A 20960-nucleotide genomic window follows, 5' to 3' on the forward strand; every position below is an offset into this window, starting at 1 on the left:
TTTTCTTACAGTTCTCCATACTAGGCCTACCTGGGGCTGAAAGTCTCGGTAAATGCACGTCGTTTCGGCGGGTATACCGGCTTCAAAGAGTGTGACGCTTATTTTGAACAACGAAAATAATAAAATATAACTTTATTTTTATTATTCAAGATCGCAATAATCTTCCAATTTAGAACTACAAGTTTTAAAAAAGAACTAACACAAATAAAAAACACTTCAGTTAAATACTTATAATTTATTTTTCCAAACCATGCAGAGCCGCAATATAAGGACTAAAGAGCCGCATGCGGCTCCGAAGCCGCAGGTTGCCGACCCCTGGTCTAGGGTGTCTAGCTCTGTACTAGCACTTAATAAAGTGGTCAGTGACTGTATGAGAAACTGATGCATAAAGCGCTGTAGCCAAACCCACATGTTGTATCTATAGCACAGTAAAGTGGAAAGTTACAGCAGATCCTACAAAGCACTGTTTTATCCAATCTCTGTAAGAAAATCCTGAAGTTCAAACAGGAACGTGTAGGGCGAAGAGAACTACATTTCCCTAAAGCAATCGCGCGAGTCTGAAACGAGGAAGCGAGCTGTTTTTTAGAGAGAGGCAAACAAGAACAGCTAGCAAGAGAAGGGGAGGCTGTAATAATAATTATTAGGCTGTTGAGGCAATATTGAATATTATTGAATGTAACAGGCTCAATTTGGCGGTGACAATGAACGAGGTTTTCTCGTATGAGAGTTTGGTTCATGCTGTCTCAGGAGCAGTGGTAAGTTGATCCTAGTTTCAGTATGCGCTGCTTAATTTAAAGTCACAAATGGGAGTTGCTGTATTGTCACTACTTACATGCTTTAAAGATATCCAAACAGAGCTCAGTTCAAAATGACAATTTCCAGTCCCAACTTTACCAAAAACATTAAATAGTAGAGAATGTAGCTGTAAATGTTTACAATAACCTCTTTATTCCGCGAAATGTTAATGTACTTGTAACTTATTAAACACGCCGAATTGAATACTGAATAACAATCATATATAAAACGTCTTATTTTTGATCCTAGTGTGCATTTTAAGCCGTTTGCATGTATGTTCCTGTAACTTGCTCGATTTTTATATGGGATTCATTCGAGGGTTTGTTCCATATGTGAAAAAAATGGCATGCCATGGATTTCTTACTGTTGCCCCTTTAGGGAAGTGTGACTGCAATGACAGTGTTCTTCCCTCTTGATACTGCCAGACTGCGGCTCCAGGGTAAGAGAGCAGAAATCACAGTCTCATTTCCAAAAGTTTTTGGGTTTTTTTTTTTTGTTTTTTTTCTTTTAATGAAAGAAATTCCCCATCTGTTTGTGTTCAGTGGATGAAAACAGGAAAGCCAAATCAACTCCAGCCATTCTGGCAGAAATTGTGAAGGAGGAAGGATTGTGAGTATAGATAGTGAAAATCCCAATGTGTTTCAAGCCAAAACTATTTTAATAAATTTGCACGCATCCCCTCAAGCACCAAAATACAGTCTTTCATGCAGTAGAAGGCTGCTAAGGTGTGTCCCTGTGTTTACTTCTGCCCCTTCTTCAGACTGGCACCCTATAGAGGTTGGTTCCCTGTCATCTGCAGCCTATGCTGCTCCAACTTTGTCTACTTCTACTGCTTCCACTGCCTCAAGGCTAGCTGGCTGAAAGGAAAACAGTCAGCACCAAGCACTGACTTGATCATAGGCATCGCAGCAGGTGAGGTGGTCATTGGCAAGAACTGCCATCTAATTTCAGATGAGTCCCTCGTGCCTTTGTCCTGAGAATGACTAGCGTGAACTCCTATTTAGTAGCCTGTTCTGCACAGTGTATAAAACCAATTTACATTATTTACATTTCTAAATGCTAAAACCGGCAGTAAAGATTTGATTTCATCTTCCTTTTTGTCTCTCCAGGGGTTGTAAATGTACTTGTCACCACCCCTTTGTGGGTCGTCAATACCAGACTGAAGCTCCAGGGCTCTAAGTTTCACAATGAAGACATCCGTCCCACCAACTACTCTGGGATTCTGGGTAAATGACCTTACATTTGACCTCTAATGAGTATTTGTGCAAACCTTCTACACATGCGCATACTACTAGTTCTCTCTCTCTCTCTCTCGTGCGTTTGCTTCCAAATTGTTTTGATTTTGCAGATGCATTTGTGCAGATCATCCGTGACGAGGGCGTCACAGCGCTGTGGAACGGGACCTTCCCGTCCCTACTGCTGGTGCTCAACCCCGCTATCCAATTCATGATTTATGAGGGCCTGAAGAGGCAGCTGAGGAGAGGCATTCCCAGGGAGGTGAGTAAGAAAATGGAAGTATGCAGACATTGTCTGGTTGGTAATTCTGTTCACATGATTTGTTCAGTGGCTTTGCATGTGTTCCCTGGTCTTTTGAACACCACATGTTTTGAGACTTTTTCGGACACTACCACAGCATTTGTGGGTATGTTTATTAGCTAAGGAAAACATGATGGGTAGAGAGAGTAAAACTTTTACACTTCACCTATTAGTGAGGTCATCTGAACTCAAAACTTTCACCTTTAGGATACGTTTGTTCCTCTGATGATACACAAAAGATTCAGGTTCTTCTTTCTGCCCAAAGCTGTCATCACTGGAGGTCTTTGTGATCGGGGCCATCGCCAAAGCTATCGCCACCACTGTGACATACCCACTGCAGACCATACAGTCCATTCTTAGGGTATGTCTGCATTGTTTTGTTCACTTTTAAAGTGACGCATATAATCTTTTAGTAGCTAGATTTGTGAACGTATGAACCTGTAACAAAGAAAACATTAATCTCAGAGATATGTTTTTCTTTTTTGTTCAATCACCACAGTTCGGACAGTACAACAACACATCAACAGAGAAGTCAAAGCTGCTGTCCAGTCTCAGAACTATCAAGTGTCTGCTGGTCAACAGGGTGAGGTAAGTGTGTTACCTCACCCTGAAATTGCCACCATGACGTATGGGTTAGAAGGTCCTGGGTTTGAAGCCACCATCTGACTAGCGTGTTCTTGTATGTTTTGCCTGTGTCTGGCTGTCGTTCTATGAAAAAGTGGTGATTTAATTGGAAAAGGAGAGGAAAATGGGTGGATGGGAACCCCAAATATGGTTTTGTTACATCCGCATTAGAATCTGCTTGATTTTGGGTGACCGCATTTAAACAGAGCACGCTTAGTCAACGTGGGTTAGAATTACTATGAAGAACAAGATGAAAGAAATAGCTCCATTTGGTATTTTAAAAAATCTGTATGCATGCAGAAGCTGCTCTGTTTGTTGCTTTTTGTGTTGTTGTTTTTTTTTACAATAGAAACCATTGCAAATGCATTACCATACACATCTGCAATAATTATGTACAACTAACTGTACAGTCAGACTCTAGAGAACTCATCAGGAAAACACACCGGATAATCTCTGCATTTATATTTTAACAATTAGATTAATTATATCCAGCATAACAAGCAAATGATCCCTGGTTTAATTACTTGATTGAACCTTGTGAATTAGGGAGTAGTTGAAAGGTGCTTTATATGGAGTATGGGCATTCATCTCTGGGCCCTCGTGATGTATCATCTGCGTTCCTGAATATTAATAATTTTGCTCTTTCACTTCTTGCTCTTTAACGTTTTCATGCTGGTTTTCTTCTGTAGGAAGTATGGTATGTTGGGTCTTTTTAAAGGCCTTGAAGCAAAGCTGCTGCAGACGGTGCTGACTGCTGCTCTCATGTTCCTTCTCTACGAGAAGATCGCAAGCTGCACCTTCAGAGTGATGGGACTGAGCAACAACCACTACAAGAGGCGCTAGCTTACAAAGACACTTAACTGCACACTTGACCACAATAAAGGACCGATGAGCGGTGGAAATCACTGCTGACAAGACCGTATGAGTGACGGGGGCTTCAACTGCCTGGACACCAGTCACTTTTTTTTAAAAAGGTGAAACTGTAACTTGCATAAGCCATCCAATAAAACATTACAAACTAAAGAGTCCTTTTATAGGGAATTTTATAGGTAAAGAGGTAATGTTTGATAATGTGGAAGCTGAGAAGTGCAAAGTTTTGGGTGTTTTTGGGAAACAGCCAAATCAGAAAAGTTCTTCTGTCTCTCTGGGCTCTTTCTCCAAGTCGTTCATAGCAGGGGCGGATCTAGAAGGGTGGCATGGGGTGGCAAGTGCCACCCTAAAATGATCCCTTGCCACCCCAAGTGCCACCCCAGTTTTGCATATGACAGTGTTGTTTATTAAAATAAGATAGCATTAACAGTTTGAGCGTAGTTACAGTCAACAGTGAATATAAATGCTAAAACTGAATATATTGCATAGTGTCCCCCCCCTCCACCATTAAGAAATGGTTCAGCCCATAGCAGGACCGACTTTTTTCTTGTTTTCAGTAGCAAGCCATGTTTATTATTGTGCCAGAGCACATTTTGAACAACACCATGGGAATTTCGCTTTTTACACAGGTGGTTGGATGTTATACTCTGGAAATGGAAAGAAGGTGAGTGTTATTAACCCTCTGTGGTCCACAGACACGCTGCACCTCCAAATCACATGACTGATGTAAGCTGATCTAGCAACAAGCTGCAGCCACGCTGAGTCTCTATTTCAGCCCACATTAAAGTTCGGACTTCAAAGTTTTAAAATTTTGATTACAGGCCAGTAAATCCAGAGTTATGATAATCTATATATAAGCCACACTTTTTACTAAATACTTTAGTCACGTTTTTGTGTGTGTGTGTTTTAAGCGTTTTCTAAGGACAGCGCGAAAACAGTAAAGAGGAAAAAAAAAGCCACCTCACCATGTCGACCAATTAAAAAAAAAAAAAAGTCAACACGTGGGATTTGGTTGTTTAGGAAGAGGGGAGAGTTTTGGGAGTGACGGTAACGGCAGCGACACAGAGCGAGCGAGTGAGAGAGAGCGAGAGAGTTTTTAGATGTGGGAGATTTGTGACGTTTAGTGTGGAGTGTATAGTTAGTGTGTTGTGTTGTCTTGTGTAGTTGTTCTGTTGTGTAGTCGTTGTTTTGTTTTGTGTGTCGGTGAGGGCACTAATGAATGTCACAAAGGCACATTTGCAATGTAGACACTGTCAATAAGTAGAAAACCAGCGGAGTGATACACCTGGGGCCTGTTCTTCGTACCTCGCTTACTACATCCAAGATCAAATGATACATCCAAGATCAAATCATCGCGCTAACTTTGAGCTCGCTAATCCGGTTCTCCGAACACACCTGTTGTTGACGATTAGTACAGCTGGATGAAGTAATCTGAGATCACTGGGTGGTTTAAAAGGGGCTACGCATCGATAGTAGAAACATTGATCGGCAACCCTGTGATTGGTCGGCGAAGATGTGGAAGGAGCGCGCTCAGTGTATTACGGCAGCAGAGCAAGAACTCTTGATTGAGGGATATCAGGAGTTTCAGAGTTTAATTAAAACGCAGGAGAACACTGCAAAGGCTGCAAAAGCAAGGAGAGAGGGCTGGCAGAAAGTTGCTGACAAATTACACTCGTAAGTGATCCATGATATTACATTATATCATGTGATATTATTTTATTCCACATTATATTATACCACATTATATTATATTACACCATATCCTCTTCCACATTAGAGCCACAACAGGACCCACTAGAACATGGGAAAAAGTAAAAGTGAAATATAAGAATATTCCACAGAATGGTAATATTTATCACTTATATTGCTTTTAGTCTATGACAAGAGACCCTGGAATAATCTGTTTGTTTGTTCATAACAGCAACCAAGAAAAGGGCAGAGCAAATAAAGACAGGTGGTGGTCCTGCACCCCTCGTCACACCCCTTTTGTACTGTGACATTTATTGACATTGTGGGTTTTTGTGTGTAGTTTGACATAACACTCCATCACTTTTACCTGTTCCCATGCAAGGGGTGACTGAAGCATGCACAGTAAGTCGGGAGTAAGTATATACAGTACAGTAAGTATATATATATATATATAGAGGGGGAGAGAGAGAGAGAGAGAGAGAGAGAGAGAGGGAGGAAGAAAGTAAATAATACCCTCACGGGAGGATCGATATCTCTCTATGAGCACACCGTCGCGCTGAGCTAAAGGATCCCGTCTATCCCGCAATATACGCTGAATTCCGTAAACTCTCCTTATCAATCTTGCACCTTCCTTGCTCGCGTACAAACGGACAGGACATGGCTGCGACAGACTTCCCAAATCCACCTTCGCTTTTATAGTCGTGGTCTCTCATCTTGATTGCACGTAGTAATTTACTATTACTACTCTAAAATATGAATTACATCTGACATGATCTACTACATGTAATAGAATGATTAATAGTACATTTCCCTTTTTTCCGGAAATGACCTGTATGTATCTGTATGAAATCAATAAAAGAATCAAATGCTGCATTATCTTTAGTTACATTGATAATATTTATTTATGGTAAAACAGTGGAGAAATATCGCTCTTGCTTTCATATAACTGCAGCGGACATACCTGAGTGGCCGCGATCTAATCCTGTTTACATAAAGTAAACCTGCTCCCGAGCAGGCTTACGCTTACGGCTCTGTTGCTATGACAGCAAGTCCCAGATGAGCTTCGGAGAACCGAACGATCCAAGATCACGCGAAATCGTCAACATTCAAATCCGGCTAACTTACTTAGCGAGGTACGAAGAACAGGCCCCTGTTGTCAGGCCTGCAGGTTTATCCCTGTGCTGTTCTCCTCTGTCTTTTGGTGGACAAACCTTTTTTTTTTTTTTACTGGCACACATCATTTGTGGGACATCTTATTGCGAAACCTGATTGTTCTCTCATTTTAGTTTTAGTAATATTTTTAAATGGTTGTACAAAATGAAAAAAACAGCAGGTGTATTGGCTGCATTTTTAGATAAATAGTTGTATATGTTTACAAAATGTACATTTTATATTTGCATTTCAAGTTATAAAAATTTACTCAACATGTCTGTGGTTTTTTTTACAGTAAAAATTACTAATAGGATTTTAAGTTCTTTGTGTGATTTCAGATCAGTAATACTAATGCAGTATGTCAGTGAAAAAAACAACTAAATTCAGTTGAGCTGAAAAGAATGATCCCAAACAAGGCAAGGGGAAAAAAATAAAATGAAACAATTTGAGGGTGAAATACAAACGTAAACTCAAAAGGAGTCAAAAATGGCCGGTTGTATTTCAATCCTCAGTGGGTTAATCCAACAAATCGTGAAAAATTAGGTTTAAATTTTTGTTCATGACAGTGCAGATTTCTGACATTTTGTGTAATTTAAGCTGTAACAATGTGATTGTTTTCTAACAAAAAACAGTGTGAAACTTAAGTTAGACTTGTGTTTGTAAATGAACCGCCCCAAGTTGTGTAGCTTTCTGGATTTTATACTTATTGGGCTACATATTTATTTATTATACAGGCTGTGCAGTACATAAAATCAAAACTCACATGTTTTATGTAATTAAAGTATGTAATTATGTGGGCTACAGACAATAATTAAGTTATAGACTATATTTATATGAAAAATGTGTATACTTACTGCATTTGAATTATTTTAACCATATGTGACCACCTGCATATGTGTTTGAAAAAAAAGGCTTCGATTTTGCCACCCCATTTGATTTCTTTGCCACCCTCATTCCACCCTAAGAAAATTTCTCTAGATCCGCCCCTGGTTCATAGACACAAGGGAGCACCAAGATCTGGGTTACGGCATTGACTCATCTCTTTAGTTAAATACACACAAATAGAAAATCCTTGGTGCACCTGTCTGTAAGAATAACTTCCTGTTTACCAGCAGCAGAATAAAAAATATCAGTGTGTTGATACAAAGATTTTAAGAGGCGATTACAAAACATAAGCACAAGAACTCATGTTAAAAAGCAAAGCTTTATTAACACCATTACTTTTAACATGGACATGTTTGATTCAGATGACAGCCTGGGTTTGTAATGACCCTCAGCAAACAAACATTTTAAGCAGCAGCTTTATTATGACCTGGTGGCAGGTATAGCTTTTAAGATGAGGGCATTTTACTGACATTGAAGGCCTTAAATGAAACTGTATCAGGTGGAAGTGCATTGCAAAGTATTTGGGCAGGGCAACTAAAGGTTCGGAGTCCCATGGTAGTCAGGTGAACAGGTGGAATAGACAAGAGACGCTGAATATCAGACAAATAAGAAGGAGCAAGGTTATGAACGGCTGTGGAAGTGGGAAGGAGGATATTGAAGTTGATGCACAGGTGAACTGGAAGCAGTAGGTATCAATGGACCCAAAGTGTGGCAAGAAAATATACACTACCAGCATCCCAATAATCGAGACCAGACAACGATTAAAAAAAAAATAAAAAATTATTATATAAAATATTCCAAGTTGGGCCCGCGTGAATTGTAGCTTCAGTCTGCTGTTTTTAGCCGCAGCTTTAATTAATGTTTTCCAAAGTACAGCGCCTCCTATCAGCATCAGCACATTTACCGGTTCCCACCAAGGTACGCACGTGGGGCTCGCACAGATCCCACAAGGTGTGATGGGTAAAAGCACCGCTGCAGCGTGCGCTCGGTCCATCCCTGTGGTGTGTTAATCGCTGGTCTAACAGTTACGTGACGCGGCAGTAGACTTTCATAATTACGTAAGCACTTCAGCTCTGTGGCGCTCCCAAATAACTATTAAGCTTGACTTGTGCCTTCTCACTAAGATGGACTCAACAACGACAAAAGACGCGGAGAAGAACTGTGTTCTGTGCTGCCAAGAGGTCGAGATCTTCGCCTTGGGAAAATGCGACCATCCCGTTTGTTACCGCTGCTCCACCAAGATGAGGGTGCTGTGCGATCAGAAGTACTGCGCCGTCTGCCGGGAGGAGCTCGACAAGGTGCGCGTTCTTCTGCTACTTTAACCCGGGGATGGAGCCTTGTGGCGCTAGCTAGGCCGTAGCGTTCTCATAGTTTTTACTCTATAAAAATAGGCACAAGTTGTGTGTTGGCATCCTAACTGCGTTCAGAATCAATTAAAATAGTCACTAGGGGGAAAAAGAGGTGATAAATCATTGTGCGTACCCACTGTGGAGACCACTTTTTTCCTCGCTGTCATTAGCTTAGCTAAACTAACTAGCGAATATTAGCAAGTGCATAAGTTAGCTTATCTGTTAGACTGACACTGGTCAGAAAGAGTTGGTTTAGAAGCCGGCTTTTATAATTGAGCTGATGACAGAGTGCTTGTCTATCCGACGTTCATGGCTATACCTCATTTAGCCAGGGTGACAGTGAACTCTGTAATACATTTAGTCGAACACGTTAGCTGTCACCTCTCAATCTAGCGTGAGCTTTAGCGGCGCCGGTATGCTACCTGTTATTACTGGGTTGTGATAAATGTTTAATTGATATAGTTTTAGAGGTCATTGTGATGTCTGCCTACTGTCAGCCCTGAATAAATTCCGAATCTTGATTACAGATGACGGAATGAGTCAAAACAGGTGGACGGCCTCATAACACTCCCTTAAAAGCCAAATAAGCTGTGATCAGAAGTTTACATCCACTCATTATGGAAATGAATGTCATGGTCATTTGGGGCTTTAAATGACTTCGTTCTTTCTCCAGGGTAAAATGATTGTATAGCACACTTCTTTAATGACTTTGATAAAACAAGATTGGGTTAAATATGGACACAGTTCCAGTAGGACAATTATCCCAAACACACATTAAAACTGGATTTAGAATAGATAAAGCAGGTTAACAATAAGCTTCTGGAATGGCCTTCCCAAAGTCCCTGCTTCAGCCCCACTGAACATTTGTTGACTGTGCTTAGAAAACAACTCTGAGACTGACCAATTTGAATGAAGTCTAACAATTTTGACAAGAAGAGTAGTCAAATATCCAATCAGGATTACAGAGAGCATTTCAGCCTTTCAGCACTAAATTAACACGACATTTGTGCCCATGATGAGTGGATGTAAACTTTAGTTTCCCAACAGCTGAATGTTGTAATGTCAAACTGTGTTGAATTGCCTAGATTAGAAGCGTACCAAGTATACATCCTCTGTACTGACGCGGTTTTGCTCTTGCATCATTTCATGTGATATTACAGTAGGTGTTTGTGAGACATCACTGGTATGCATTCTATTTCTAAAAGAATCATCTTCCTCCAGTTACCACAGGTTCTTACTAATCTGACTGTCATGTTGTTTTCAGGTGGTGTTTGTGAAAAAACTGCAGGCCTTTCAGTCTCTGCCCTATCAGCAGTTCCACTGTGAGAAAAAGTATGACATCTATTTTGTGGATGAGAAGATCTATGCCCAGTACAGGTACTAGATGTCTCTGTTCTTCGTGCTTGTGTTGTTCTTTGGCATTTCAGTTCATTTATACTACAAAACCCAGAAATAGCAGTAACAGTTGTATATAGCATTTGTATTCTATTTTTATCTTATTGTATATTTTATTCTATTTTATTCTACTGTATATAGTATTTTATTTTATTCTATTCTGTACAGTTGTGTACTGTATTTATTCTTATTTTATTTTATTCTAATTTTTGCTTCACAACTTTTGCACTGTCCACTTCCTGCTGTGACAAAACAAATTTCCCACGTGTGGGACTAATAAAGGTTATCTTATCTTATCTTAACAGAATAACAGTTAACATAGCTGAACATTTGCTTGAAAAATACAATGGAAATGTATACAAAGAGCCATGCTGGTATTAACTAATGCTACGTGTGGTTAGAGATGGAGCTCTTGCTGTCTTAGCATGTGGTCATATTGTAAATGTATACAATCAGGTACATAAACCGGTATAACTAAAAGTCGGCTGGTAAAGCCTTTAGTGTTATCTTCTTGAACACTCCATGCTGTGTTCTTGTTTTGATTGCTTTTAAAGCGAGTCTAAGATTGTGTGATGACTAAAGTGAGCGCTTTTATTTGCAAATGTGTAAATGACTTGCTTTAGCAGGAAGTATCCTCAATCTGATCTGTCACTTAACTAAACAAAAACTTGGCTTGAGTTTTGGGTTTTACCTGCTGTATGCAACTGGCTTTAATGCCCCTTTTGATTTTTACTTGACTCCGACTGAACTTTTCCTCGGTGTGTGTCTGTCAGGCATCTGCTGCTGCCCGAGTGTCTCCGCTGCTCAGAGCCCAAGGTTTTCTCCAGGTTTGAGGAGCTCGAGCAGCACATGAGGAAGCAGCACGAGCTTTTCTGCTGCAAGCTCTGCACAAAGCATCTAAAGGTACCATCATCATCATCATCATCATCATCCCCAAAGAGCAAATAAAGCAGTGTTTGATTGGGTTCTCAGTATCACATGACTACAGTAGTAGCACAAATGTACATGGAGACTTTGTAGCACAAACAGTTCTTTTTGCTTTTTTTCATATCTGAACACTAATATGAATATGAATGTTTATGAGGCTTAGTTACTCTTTAGTTCAGCTTGAGGGCATCCAGTCATTGTCCTTGACAGCAGTATCTGCTACTAAATGGTAACAAAAGCACTTACACAATATAGTTGTTAAATTATATTAAATTCAGCCCCCTTTTAAAGGTTGTTATTTGATGTATTGCTTTTCACACCGAATGAGAAACCGTAGCGTTGTTTAAGTTGTCTGTCGATAACTGAAAGTGCTGTGCATCAGGTCATTAACTTAAAAGGTTTTGCTTGTACTATTAATTCAGATTTGCAGATTTTGCAATCATTTTTTATGCATTTGATTTGTTGGTGGAAAGATTTTTATTTTTTTTTTAACCTGCTATTGAATATAAAAATGGTGAGTGGGACAGACTTACATTTTCAGGCAAATAAGGGCTGGTTGAAGTAAGCCAGATAAAAAGAAGACAAATGTCAGTATCCTGATAAAGCGCTTTGTTTGCTAATCTCCTGAATAATTATTTACTTTAAAAGTTATTCTTTCCCTGCAGATCTTTTCCCATGAACGGAAGTGGTATAATCGTAAGGAGCTGGCGCGTCACAGAGCGCATGGAGACCCGGATGACACCAGTCACAGAGGCCACCCGCTCTGCAAGTTCTGCGATGACCGTTACCTTGATAATGACGAGCTGCTGAAACACCTGCGTAGGGATCACTACTTCTGCCACTTCTGTGATGCAGACGGCTCTCAGGAGTACTACAGGTGTGTGCGACCCTTTCACCCAAATCCTCTGTTTAGTGTTTTGTTTGTTTTTGTTACCTAATGTTGATGAATATTAAACCAGACTTTTGTTTTTAACCCTGCTACCAACAGTGATTATCAGTATCTGAGTGAGCACTTCAGAGAGAGTCACTATCTGTGCGAGGAAGGTCGCTGCGCCACAGAACAGTTCACTCACGCGTTTCGCTCCGAGATTGACTACAAGGCTCACAAGGCTGCAGCACACAGCAAGAATCGAGCAGAGGCTCGACAGAACCGCCACATCGACCTGCAGTTTAACTACGCCCCAAGACAGCAGAGGCGAAATGAAGGTCGGTCGGTCGAGACGATCGTGTTTTTGTATTGCCATACCACCGGGATTTCTGTTTGGCATTTGAGATGATCAGAACATGTGCGTTTCTTACAGGCATGGTGACAGGCGAGGACTACGAGGAGGTGCGTCACAACCGAGGAGGAAGGGGAAGGCCTCACGGGGGACAGAAAAGCTGGAGGTACTCGAGGTGAGTATAAATGACCAGCTCTGAGTTAACTGGAAGGGAGCATTAGGGGTGGAGGTGTCAGAATTGGAAGAGATAGCTGTTGTTAAAGGGTACATTCGTCTTTGTCTGTGACATGGAAATTTTGCTGGATATAAAAAGATGGATGGGTGCAGTTATATGCATGAGAACTGGACTGCAGAGCATCCACTTGTACTGAGAGACAGACATGGAAAACATTTAAAGAATGGATGCACAGCATTGTTGCACCTGGGTGTCTCACATTGTGCTGTTACTGTGTTTGCACTAGAGATGGACCGATCCGATATTAGGTATCGGTATCGGTCCGATACTGACGTAAATTACTGGATCGGATATCGGCGAGAAATGAAAAATGTAATCCGATCCATTAAATATCAAAAAAGCACCTCACAAAACTTGCGACACGGCGTAACTCGGCTCATAACCGTAGCAGTCGGAGCAGTGTGCTCACGTGATAGAGCAGCTGTGTGTATTTGTAGCCTGGCTAGCAATCCAGCATTTCATCTCCGAGGAAGTTATCCCAGAGAGAAGTAAAGCAAGTGTGTAAGTTCATCTCTGAATGTTTGTAAAGCGTACCTGCGTTAAGCTTAACCACCGATATATGGAGCGACTGCCTCTTCTCTCTCTCTCCCTCACCTTCCTGCCGCTACTTCATAAAACTCCTTAATGATCAGCTGATCGGCTTTTCTGTCGCGAGTCCGTCTCTCTTGTTTGTTTTTGGCCCACTTTGCACCACAAGGAGGAAAACAGCAGCTGACCAACAGCAGCGCGTTTAAGCTTGATAAGCTGTTGTTAGAATTTATTTAATATTACTTTCTAGACCAGGATCCTTTTCTACGTAGCTGACAGCTGGTAACTGTGCAGGGGCGGATCTAGCAAAGTTTAGCCAGGGGGCCGATAGGGCATTAACAGGAAAAGGGGCACAAAGACATACTTTTCTTTCTTATTCTCATTTAAAATGTCTAGCTTGTAATAAATAATTATCTGAATCTTACACCCAAAGTTTTAATCTGATGTAAAATGTATAGAAGTCCATTACTGTATATAGTAACTGTTAAATGTCTAATATACCCCAGTAAGCTATAGTACTTTTTCCTTTGGGAAGGTACCATCTGTGAATTCTGCAATTCTGTTGAAGAAAGATGTTGAATCTATTTACTTATTCTTGAAAAATAATTTATTTCTGTGCATTTTTTTTTCACACTGCATCAAATTAAAGTTGATTATGTCGATTAAGCATCATGAGATGGAGGGTGGGCGGTGGTTCCCTATTTTTTTTTGCTGGGAGTTTGCAACCCTATTAGTTAGGTTGCTTAATATTTCTGCTGAGTACTCTTTAAAATACGAGAATAGGGAGGATGGAGTAGGTTTAAGTTTATTAGATTGATCAGTATTGCTGAACTATGAAATATTTTGGGTGCAGTGTATTTTTTACATACAGGTATAACAGAATAGCTTTAGTGTTGTTGTTTATTTAAACTTGAGTATGAACTTATACAAAATGCAGCTAGATATTAAAAAAACAGTTTAATTGATTAAAAAACACACTATATCGGATTAATATCGGTATCGGCAGATATCCAAATTTATGATATCGGTATCGGTATCGGACATAAAAAAGTGGTATCGTGCCATCTCTAGTTTGCACGCTTGTGTATGTGTATATTACTTTAAAAAACTTAAGCAGCTGTTAGAGTGGGAGTAATTTCTTGCTTTTGACTGTTTTGTCTGCTTGTCTGCACAGAAATGAGGAAGACAGGCAGGTGGAAGCTGCTTTGAGGGCATCCATTGCAATGCGAAGACAAGAAGAGAGAGCAGCAGTGCAGGAGAGGAGCGCTCCCAAACACTGCAGAGAGGAGAGGGCAGACAGGGCAGAGAGGGCCGAGAGACCAGAACCGGAAGAGCTCAGACACCCGACTGGACATTCCAAACAAGCGAGCAAACCTCCAGGTAAAAAGTAAACTGAAAAAACATACATAATGGTTATGGTGTTGCTAGGTGTCAGGCGTGTTTGTCTGCTAGTTTTAGTGTATTTATTTCTGCCTCTTTAACAGTAAAAACAATGAAGAGCCAGAACCCGCGAGATGTAGAAGATGACTTCCCAGCTTTGGGAGCCACAGCTGCTGCACCTGTGTAAGCTTCATCAGAGTACAACATTAAGCTCTCATCATTCTCTGTGTGTGTGTGTGTGTGTGTGTGTGTGTGTGTGTGTGTGTGTGTGTGTGGTGTGACACAAACCTGTCATATGTGTTGTTTTTTGTTTGTCCCTGCAGTGTAAAGTCAGCTCCTGCAGTGACTGCACCATCCCACGTAGCTTTAAAGGAGGACGACTTCCCCAGCCTGTCGACTGCCACGCTCACAACCCCCATGACCCCAGCTTACTCTGCACAGCCTAAAAAGACGTCCTCTTTTCAAGAAGAGGATTTCCCTGCTCTTGTCTCCAGAGTCCGGGCCCCCAAACCTGCAGCTGGTACCACCTCTGCTTGGTCCAACCACACATCTGCAGCTAAGCCCAACACTCATCCTCCTCCCTCCTCCAGACCTCCCCCACCCCTCTCCTCTGTATCCTCTGGCCCTCAGCTCCTGTCCTCCTCATCCTCATCGTCTTCACGGAGGAAAAAGAAAGTGGGTGAGAACGGGAAAGCGTTGTCAAATTACTCTCCCATTCATTCCGACGATGAAAGCGGAGGAATGACGCAGCAGGAGTTCCGCTCAGTGCCCACCATGTTGGATATCTCCTCTCTGCTAACCGTTAAAGCAGGCAGCAGCAAATCCTCAAACCCAGCTGTGACCTCGAGCGCTTCAAATCCGACCCCCAACACCGATCTCCCGACTCCTAAAGCCAACAAGAAGAAAAAACAGAAGAACCCAACTGCTCCCCCTACATCTGCAACTACAACATCAGACCTGGGAACAACTGTAAATCCAGTCTCAGTGGAAACTACGGCACAAAAGGAAAACGTTCCTGAGAAAACGTGGAACAAACCGATTTCCGGTCCTGTGACAGCGGCACTTACAAGTGGGCTGGCTAACGGCTACGCTGAGCAATCACCACCCACTAGCAAAGATAACGCTACGGTAACAAATCATCCCAATACGGAGCCTGCTGATGAACAAGAGGAGGAGTTCCCTGCCCTCATGACCAAAAATCCACCACCAGGTACGGAATAACAATCCACAGTATTCATTTATTGTCAATTTACACGTACTGTTGCTTCTTTCCATCCAATATATACACCATACAGGTCTTTCTTACAAGACCTGAAACTACTAAACATTTAAAACTGAATGTACAGCTGCTTTAATGACTGATAGCTGCCATCAAAAAAGAAGCGGGGGGAAGGAAGACTTCCTGGAAATCATTTGGAAACTCTCCAACTTAGCTCTTACAATAAACAGAGTCAATAAGAATTATGGAAAGTCATTTATATTCTTTGATTGTGTGGTTGATTGGAAACCAGTAATTGTTCATTAATAGGCAATATGATATTTGCTTGATATGAGAGTGGTCTGTCAAGCAGTGGTAAAAAGGTAGACAGCTAAGGTTTTCCATAGACTTCATATAAAAGAAGAGCCCCATAGATTTTGACTCTTCATTTAGTGAACGGTTCGCTAATCTAATGTTTTGTTTTGTTTTTGTTTTTGTTTGTTTGTTTGTAGTAACATCTGGGTAAAAAACAAAGCAGCCACATCCCTAAATTTAAAAAAACAACAACAACAAAAAAAGTCACCCACCACACAGTTGTTGTTGTTGTAAAGAGGGAAACTGGTTAAACTTTAATTTTATACTCGGTTTTCATCAAATTAATGATGTAACGATTTTATACTATTGTAAAACAGTATAAATGCCTCACAAATAAGCGTTTTGTTTAAACACAGCAGTGTTGGTTTTATAGTTAAAACCCTGAGAACTGTTTTTCAGAGTTGGTACTGCATCATTCAAAGTTCACACTCTTTGTTTTTCAGGCTTTAAGACCTCTTTCCCAATGAAGGCCTCAGTTCCAGCCCCATCCTCCACCATGCCCCTGCCTCCACCTGGTCTGGGTATGTCAGCCCCTAAACCTCCCCCAGGGTTCACAGGGATCCCCCTCAACAGCAATGTGGTGGAGTCTACACCCCCAGTAGTCAACCTGTGAGCCTATCTCGTTTTTCTACAGTACATGATCACTGCTTGACACAAAGGTTTTTGGTTGGCCTTATTGGTACTTAGTGTTTTTTGTCTGTTCCCAGGCCTCCCAAAGTGCCGAGCAATGGTTACCTGGTGCCAGAGGACTTCCGCGAGAGGAACCTGGAGCTGATCCAGTCCATTAGGAAGTACCTCAACGATGACGAATCAGAATTCAACCAGTTCAAAAACTACTCTGCCCAGTTCAGACAGGTACTCACTACATAAGAGCTAAGTACTCTGTTGGCATGGATATTTTGTCTGGAGTTTGTTTTTTGTTCCCCGTCCCCTTTAAATGCCCCTGAAGTGGTTACAGTTTGTACATCCCTCCGAGTGTTGTCAAATCCGTGTCTCAGGGACAGACTTTTATTTTATTTTTTAAATGTTTTAATTCCAGTTCACTTTGACTTGAATGAGTAAGTTAGAATTTAGTTGTATTTGGCCTTATATATCAATTATGACATAATAAATAATAACTGTCATTCCTTTATCATCCTCAAATGAGGATAAAGTGATGATGAAGGTCAAAGGTTAACGTACATCATCGTAATGTTGCGCATAAACACGATTATTCAGCACCGTTACTGAGAGTCACGAGGGTAGTGTGCTCCAACACAGGCCTGTAACAATATCATATTTTGACTACGTGATTATCATAGCGTAGATCAGGAAATTCATTATAATGATGTCATGATTTTCCACATTTATAAAAAAAAAAAGTTCTTCTGTGCTGCCAGCTAAAAATGTGAATACGTATGTGCATGTACTGCCTGATTTTTATGGCTGCAACTTTATTTTCTCTCTGAATCAGCTTTATTGGCCAAACATAATAAATTTAAATACCTTTGATTGGATTCCATTAAAGCCTTCACCTCTGTATTTTGCTCTAGTTTGGACAGATGTGGATGTGAAGTGCCACTCCCCTGGTTGTAGGACTGTGTAGTCGATCAGTAAAACAAAACTGCAGCTGATTTCTGCATTATATTAATTATTATTAATAATATATAATAATAATGCTTGCGTGTGTTGAGAGAAAAATGTATAGCCCACTGAAAGAACCTGCTCCTCACATTTGGCACTTCCTGTTTGTTTACTTTGCTCATATGTCCTCTCTGTCTTTCCAGGGCGTGATATCAGCAGCCCAGTACCACCGCAGCTGTAAGGACCTGCTTGGCGATGGCTTTAACCGCATCTTCAATGAGCTGCTTGTGCTCTTACCAGACACGGGCAAGCAGCAGGAGCTCCTGACTGCGCACGGAGACTGTAAGGCATTGGAGAAGCAGTCTGGGGCTGGAGGAGGAAAGAAAAATAAAAACAAGAAGAACGCCTGGCAGATGCCTGCTACAGCGGTTAACATGGCAGCTGAGCTGGACTGCCGGGTGTGCCCCACTTGCAGACAGGTGCTGGCCCCCAAAGACTTCAACTCCCACAAGACCCTGCACATCACGGAGAGCGAGGAGTTCCCCTCCTTGCAGTCGATTAGCCGCATCATCAGCTAGCCCCCCTTTCTCAGCCTTCCTCTGGTCCGTTTGCCATTGCGAGGCGAATTCAGTTCTGTGGTTCTGACACAGCCACGCAGCAGCCGGTGTGGGAAAGCAGCAGCTCATTTCCTCTGGGAGGAGTCGGAGACCTAGTGTAGCAAAAGAAGATGGTTCATGGTGTTTCCACTTTGATGGGGAGTAATATTGATAGGTTTATGTGATTGGTTTACAATTCAAGATGCACAGGGTCGCCACATCTTAAATCTTCTTTCAACTCTCATCGTTTGAGGACGTCCCCAGCTGGCACTGGCACCGGCAACGTCTAATCAGAACTCTAAATTTATTTAATGAAAGCGGAGAGACGAGCCAGGGCTTTACTTGAAGAATGCAACGCTCCCTAATGCTGAAATTATATTGATTTTCTTTACTTTCTTTCTTTTTTACCTTGCTCTGGCAAGTTGATAAAGTCTGCATGAGTCTCCAGCTGTGCTGCTTGGTTAAATAAGATGTTCAGTTTGAATATTTAGCTTTATATTTATAGCTGTCTAATTGCTTTTAATTGTTAATTGCTCTATGCAGGCCTGTCGACAGTGTCAGTGAATGGACTCCTCATTCAGGACGGTGTGTCAGAAAGTGAGCTGCTTCAGAAATTAGAACAAATTATAGATTCATCAGTTGAATGTTTTTTGTTTTTCTTTCAATAATCCCCATTCTCTTTTATTCCGTTTGCACAACTCACCAGTAGATTTCATAATTTTGTTTATGGACTGGTACAATGTGGCCATGATGTTGCACAAGGTTTCAAAAGGAAATTAAAGAACTGAACAATGAGTCTTGTTGTATATTTCTCAACAGTTTTGTTCAAATTGTCTTTTTAAAAATGGGAGAAACAAGATGGTAACAATTGAGATCTCCACTTCTGACTACACATTTGGTTATGATGAACAAATTCAGCTGAAGGCACCGTTGTTTCAACCCACACTCGGTCTGCGTACTCAAGTAAAATCAAGCACTGACACAAATTTACAGGTGATGGATTATCTACTCATCTCTTTGTCATGCTTGTACTGTTGTCAGCAGTGCGTCTGTGACTGAATGTGTGTATTAAAGTGGCAGACTAGTTTTCACAGAGTAGACTGCTCTACTTTCGACCTGCTGCCAAAAACAGTTTCTGTTGACACTGCAAAGTTCTCCATATTTGACTTGATGGCAGTTTGTTTTTTTGGTTTTTTTAACCATTTTTCAGATATTTTCATACCTTAAATATTGTCTAGTCTGGTTCTCTGAAGACACAAAGGTAGAACTGGCTTTATGATATATCAGAGCTATGTGTGCACATAGCTCTGATATATCATTTGTGATATAAAATTTTTTAGTGACCAGATTGGCTGTCTTAACATTTTAGGGTCTTAACAGACTTTTGGGGGGGTTTGGTTGTTCAAAGATGCTGTGAACACATTTCCACCAATCTGGTTCCAGTGGTACTGTAAAGCCAGTTCTACCTTTGTGTCTTCAGAGAACCAGCCCACATTTTGACAAGTTAAAGAATTATTATGTAGAAGAAACTGATGGCAGACCCTGATAACTGATTTGGGCCAACTGGGGAAGCTCCAATTTTCTTTAGCTGTTTGGGGCTAAAGGTCTGTTTCAGTTACCTGCTTCAATATAAAAAGGAGAGAAAAAATATTTTAAAAGTGGATACAGATGCCAAAATGTGCATGTTTGTCTCTCTGGAGTTATTAATTTGAAAAATGTCATTAGGCACTAGTCCATTTGGCCATTGTTTCCACCTATGAAACTGCTAGTTTACTGCAGACCACTTGATAACTTTCAAAGGCTTTACTGTTGATTTACATGGTTTTGACTATAAGTAGGTCAAATGTAGAACTTAAGCTTCTCAGCTTCAACAGTTATACAGTTATACATGTTACAAGTTGCTCCAGTGGTCTGCTGACACACTGCACAGTGCTGTGCAGGCTCACAAATTACCTTTTAACCCTTAGTTTTATGAATCGTAGTGCTATCGTGGCTCCAACATTTAGCTTTCTGTATTTTGCCCAAGGACACTTCAGTATATGGATGATAGAGCTGGGGAATGAACCGCTGACCATCTGAATAGTAGACAGCACGCTCTGAACCACTGTAAGATCTTTGTGGGCCATGAGTAAGAGTTGGGTAACTAGTGAGGAGCATAAGGTGATCTAATATATGTACTACTACACCCGACACACATGTTGGCACATTATTTAAGCACAAACAAAAGAAAACGTGTTCATGTTTGATTTGACACCAAGATCACATAAAAAGCAAGTGCAGTGCAAGTCTAACTATACTGAAAATGGTTATCTTTATCAGAAAAGCAATAATAAAACAGGTTGTATCCACCTGTGAATGATTTCCCTCTAAAGTTATCTGGTGCACAATTAGAGCTTTCTTGGGGTTGGCACAGATTCCACTCTCTAAAGCTTTGGAAAGCCCAGGGAAATAGTGTGTATATGTAAAATAAAATAAAGTCACAGGTCCTCACCCACGAAACCCAGGACACAAACAGCCAGTCCAGAACATGGTTTCTTTTTTATTGGAGTGACGGTCAGACTGCAGTCCAGAGACATTCAGGTAATAGACAGTGATACACATCTCTGTACACGTGTTTTTACACTGAAGAGGTCAAACACACCT

General features: G+C 41.0%; 2 protein-coding genes across 4 annotated transcripts; both read left to right on the forward strand.

The window, feature by feature from the left end:
* The first annotated feature begins 534 nt into the window (after positions 1-534).
* Positions 535-3978, forward strand: slc25a17 (solute carrier family 25 member 17). The gene is made up of 9 exons (XM_031749398.2): positions 535-755; positions 1174-1234; positions 1338-1404; positions 1556-1707; positions 1905-2021; positions 2144-2292; positions 2597-2692; positions 2831-2919; positions 3645-3978. Exons 1-9 carry the CDS (start codon positions 702-704, stop codon positions 3796-3798), a joined length of 939 nt encoding a protein of 312 aa, XP_031605258.1. The 5' UTR covers positions 535-701; the 3' UTR covers positions 3799-3978.
* A 461-nt stretch (positions 3979-4439) lies between these two features.
* znf598 (zinc finger protein 598) lies at positions 4440-19112 on the forward strand. Of its 3 annotated transcripts, none has more exons than XM_039611354.1 (13): positions 4440-4489; positions 8676-8849; positions 10165-10277; positions 11069-11198; positions 11888-12099; positions 12211-12428; positions 12524-12617; positions 14380-14585; positions 14690-14768; positions 14909-15795; positions 16602-16767; positions 16866-17013; positions 17925-19112. In XM_039611354.1, the coding sequence occupies exons 1-13, from the start codon at positions 4463-4465 to the stop codon at positions 18297-18299; spliced, it is 2829 nt and encodes a 942-aa protein (XP_039467288.1). In that variant the 5' UTR covers positions 4440-4462; the 3' UTR covers positions 18300-19112. The 3 variants fall into 3 exon arrangements, with proteins under 3 accessions (XP_039467288.1, XP_039467286.1, XP_039467287.1); XM_039611352.1 differs by lacking the exon at positions 4440-4489 and adding an exon at positions 8395-8469; XM_039611353.1 differs by lacking the exon at positions 4440-4489 and adding an exon at positions 8505-8552.
* Positions 19113-20960: the final 1848 nt, after the last annotated feature.

Source organism: Oreochromis aureus, linkage group 4, assembly GCF_013358895.1.
Source record: "Oreochromis aureus strain Israel breed Guangdong linkage group 4, ZZ_aureus, whole genome shotgun sequence".
Classification (NCBI taxonomy): Eukaryota; Metazoa; Chordata; class Actinopteri; order Cichliformes; family Cichlidae; genus Oreochromis; species Oreochromis aureus.

Bases quoted from the DNA above. Each gene is read 5' to 3' on its own strand.
- slc25a17 (XM_031749398.2), top strand. From the start codon at position 702: ATGAACGAGGTTTTCTCGTATGAGAGTTTGGTTCATGCTGTCTCAGGA. The intron at 2,693-2,830 runs GTATGTCTGCAT...CAATCACCACAG, and splicing joins CCATACAGTCCATTCTTAGG to TTCGGACAGTACAACAACAC. The intron at 2,920-3,644 runs GTAAGTGTGTTA...TTTCTTCTGTAG, and splicing joins CTGCTGGTCAACAGGGTGAG to GAAGTATGGTATGTTGGGTC.
- znf598 (XM_039611352.1), top strand. From the start codon at position 8,410: ATGTTTTCCAAAGTACAGCGCCTCCTATCAGCATCAGCACATTTACCG. The intron at 8,470-8,675 runs GTACGCACGTGG...CTTCTCACTAAG, and splicing joins ATTTACCGGTTCCCACCAAG to ATGGACTCAACAACGACAAA. The intron at 16,768-16,865 runs GTGAGCCTATCT...GTCTGTTCCCAG, and splicing joins ACACCCCCAGTAGTCAACCT to GCCTCCCAAAGTGCCGAGCA.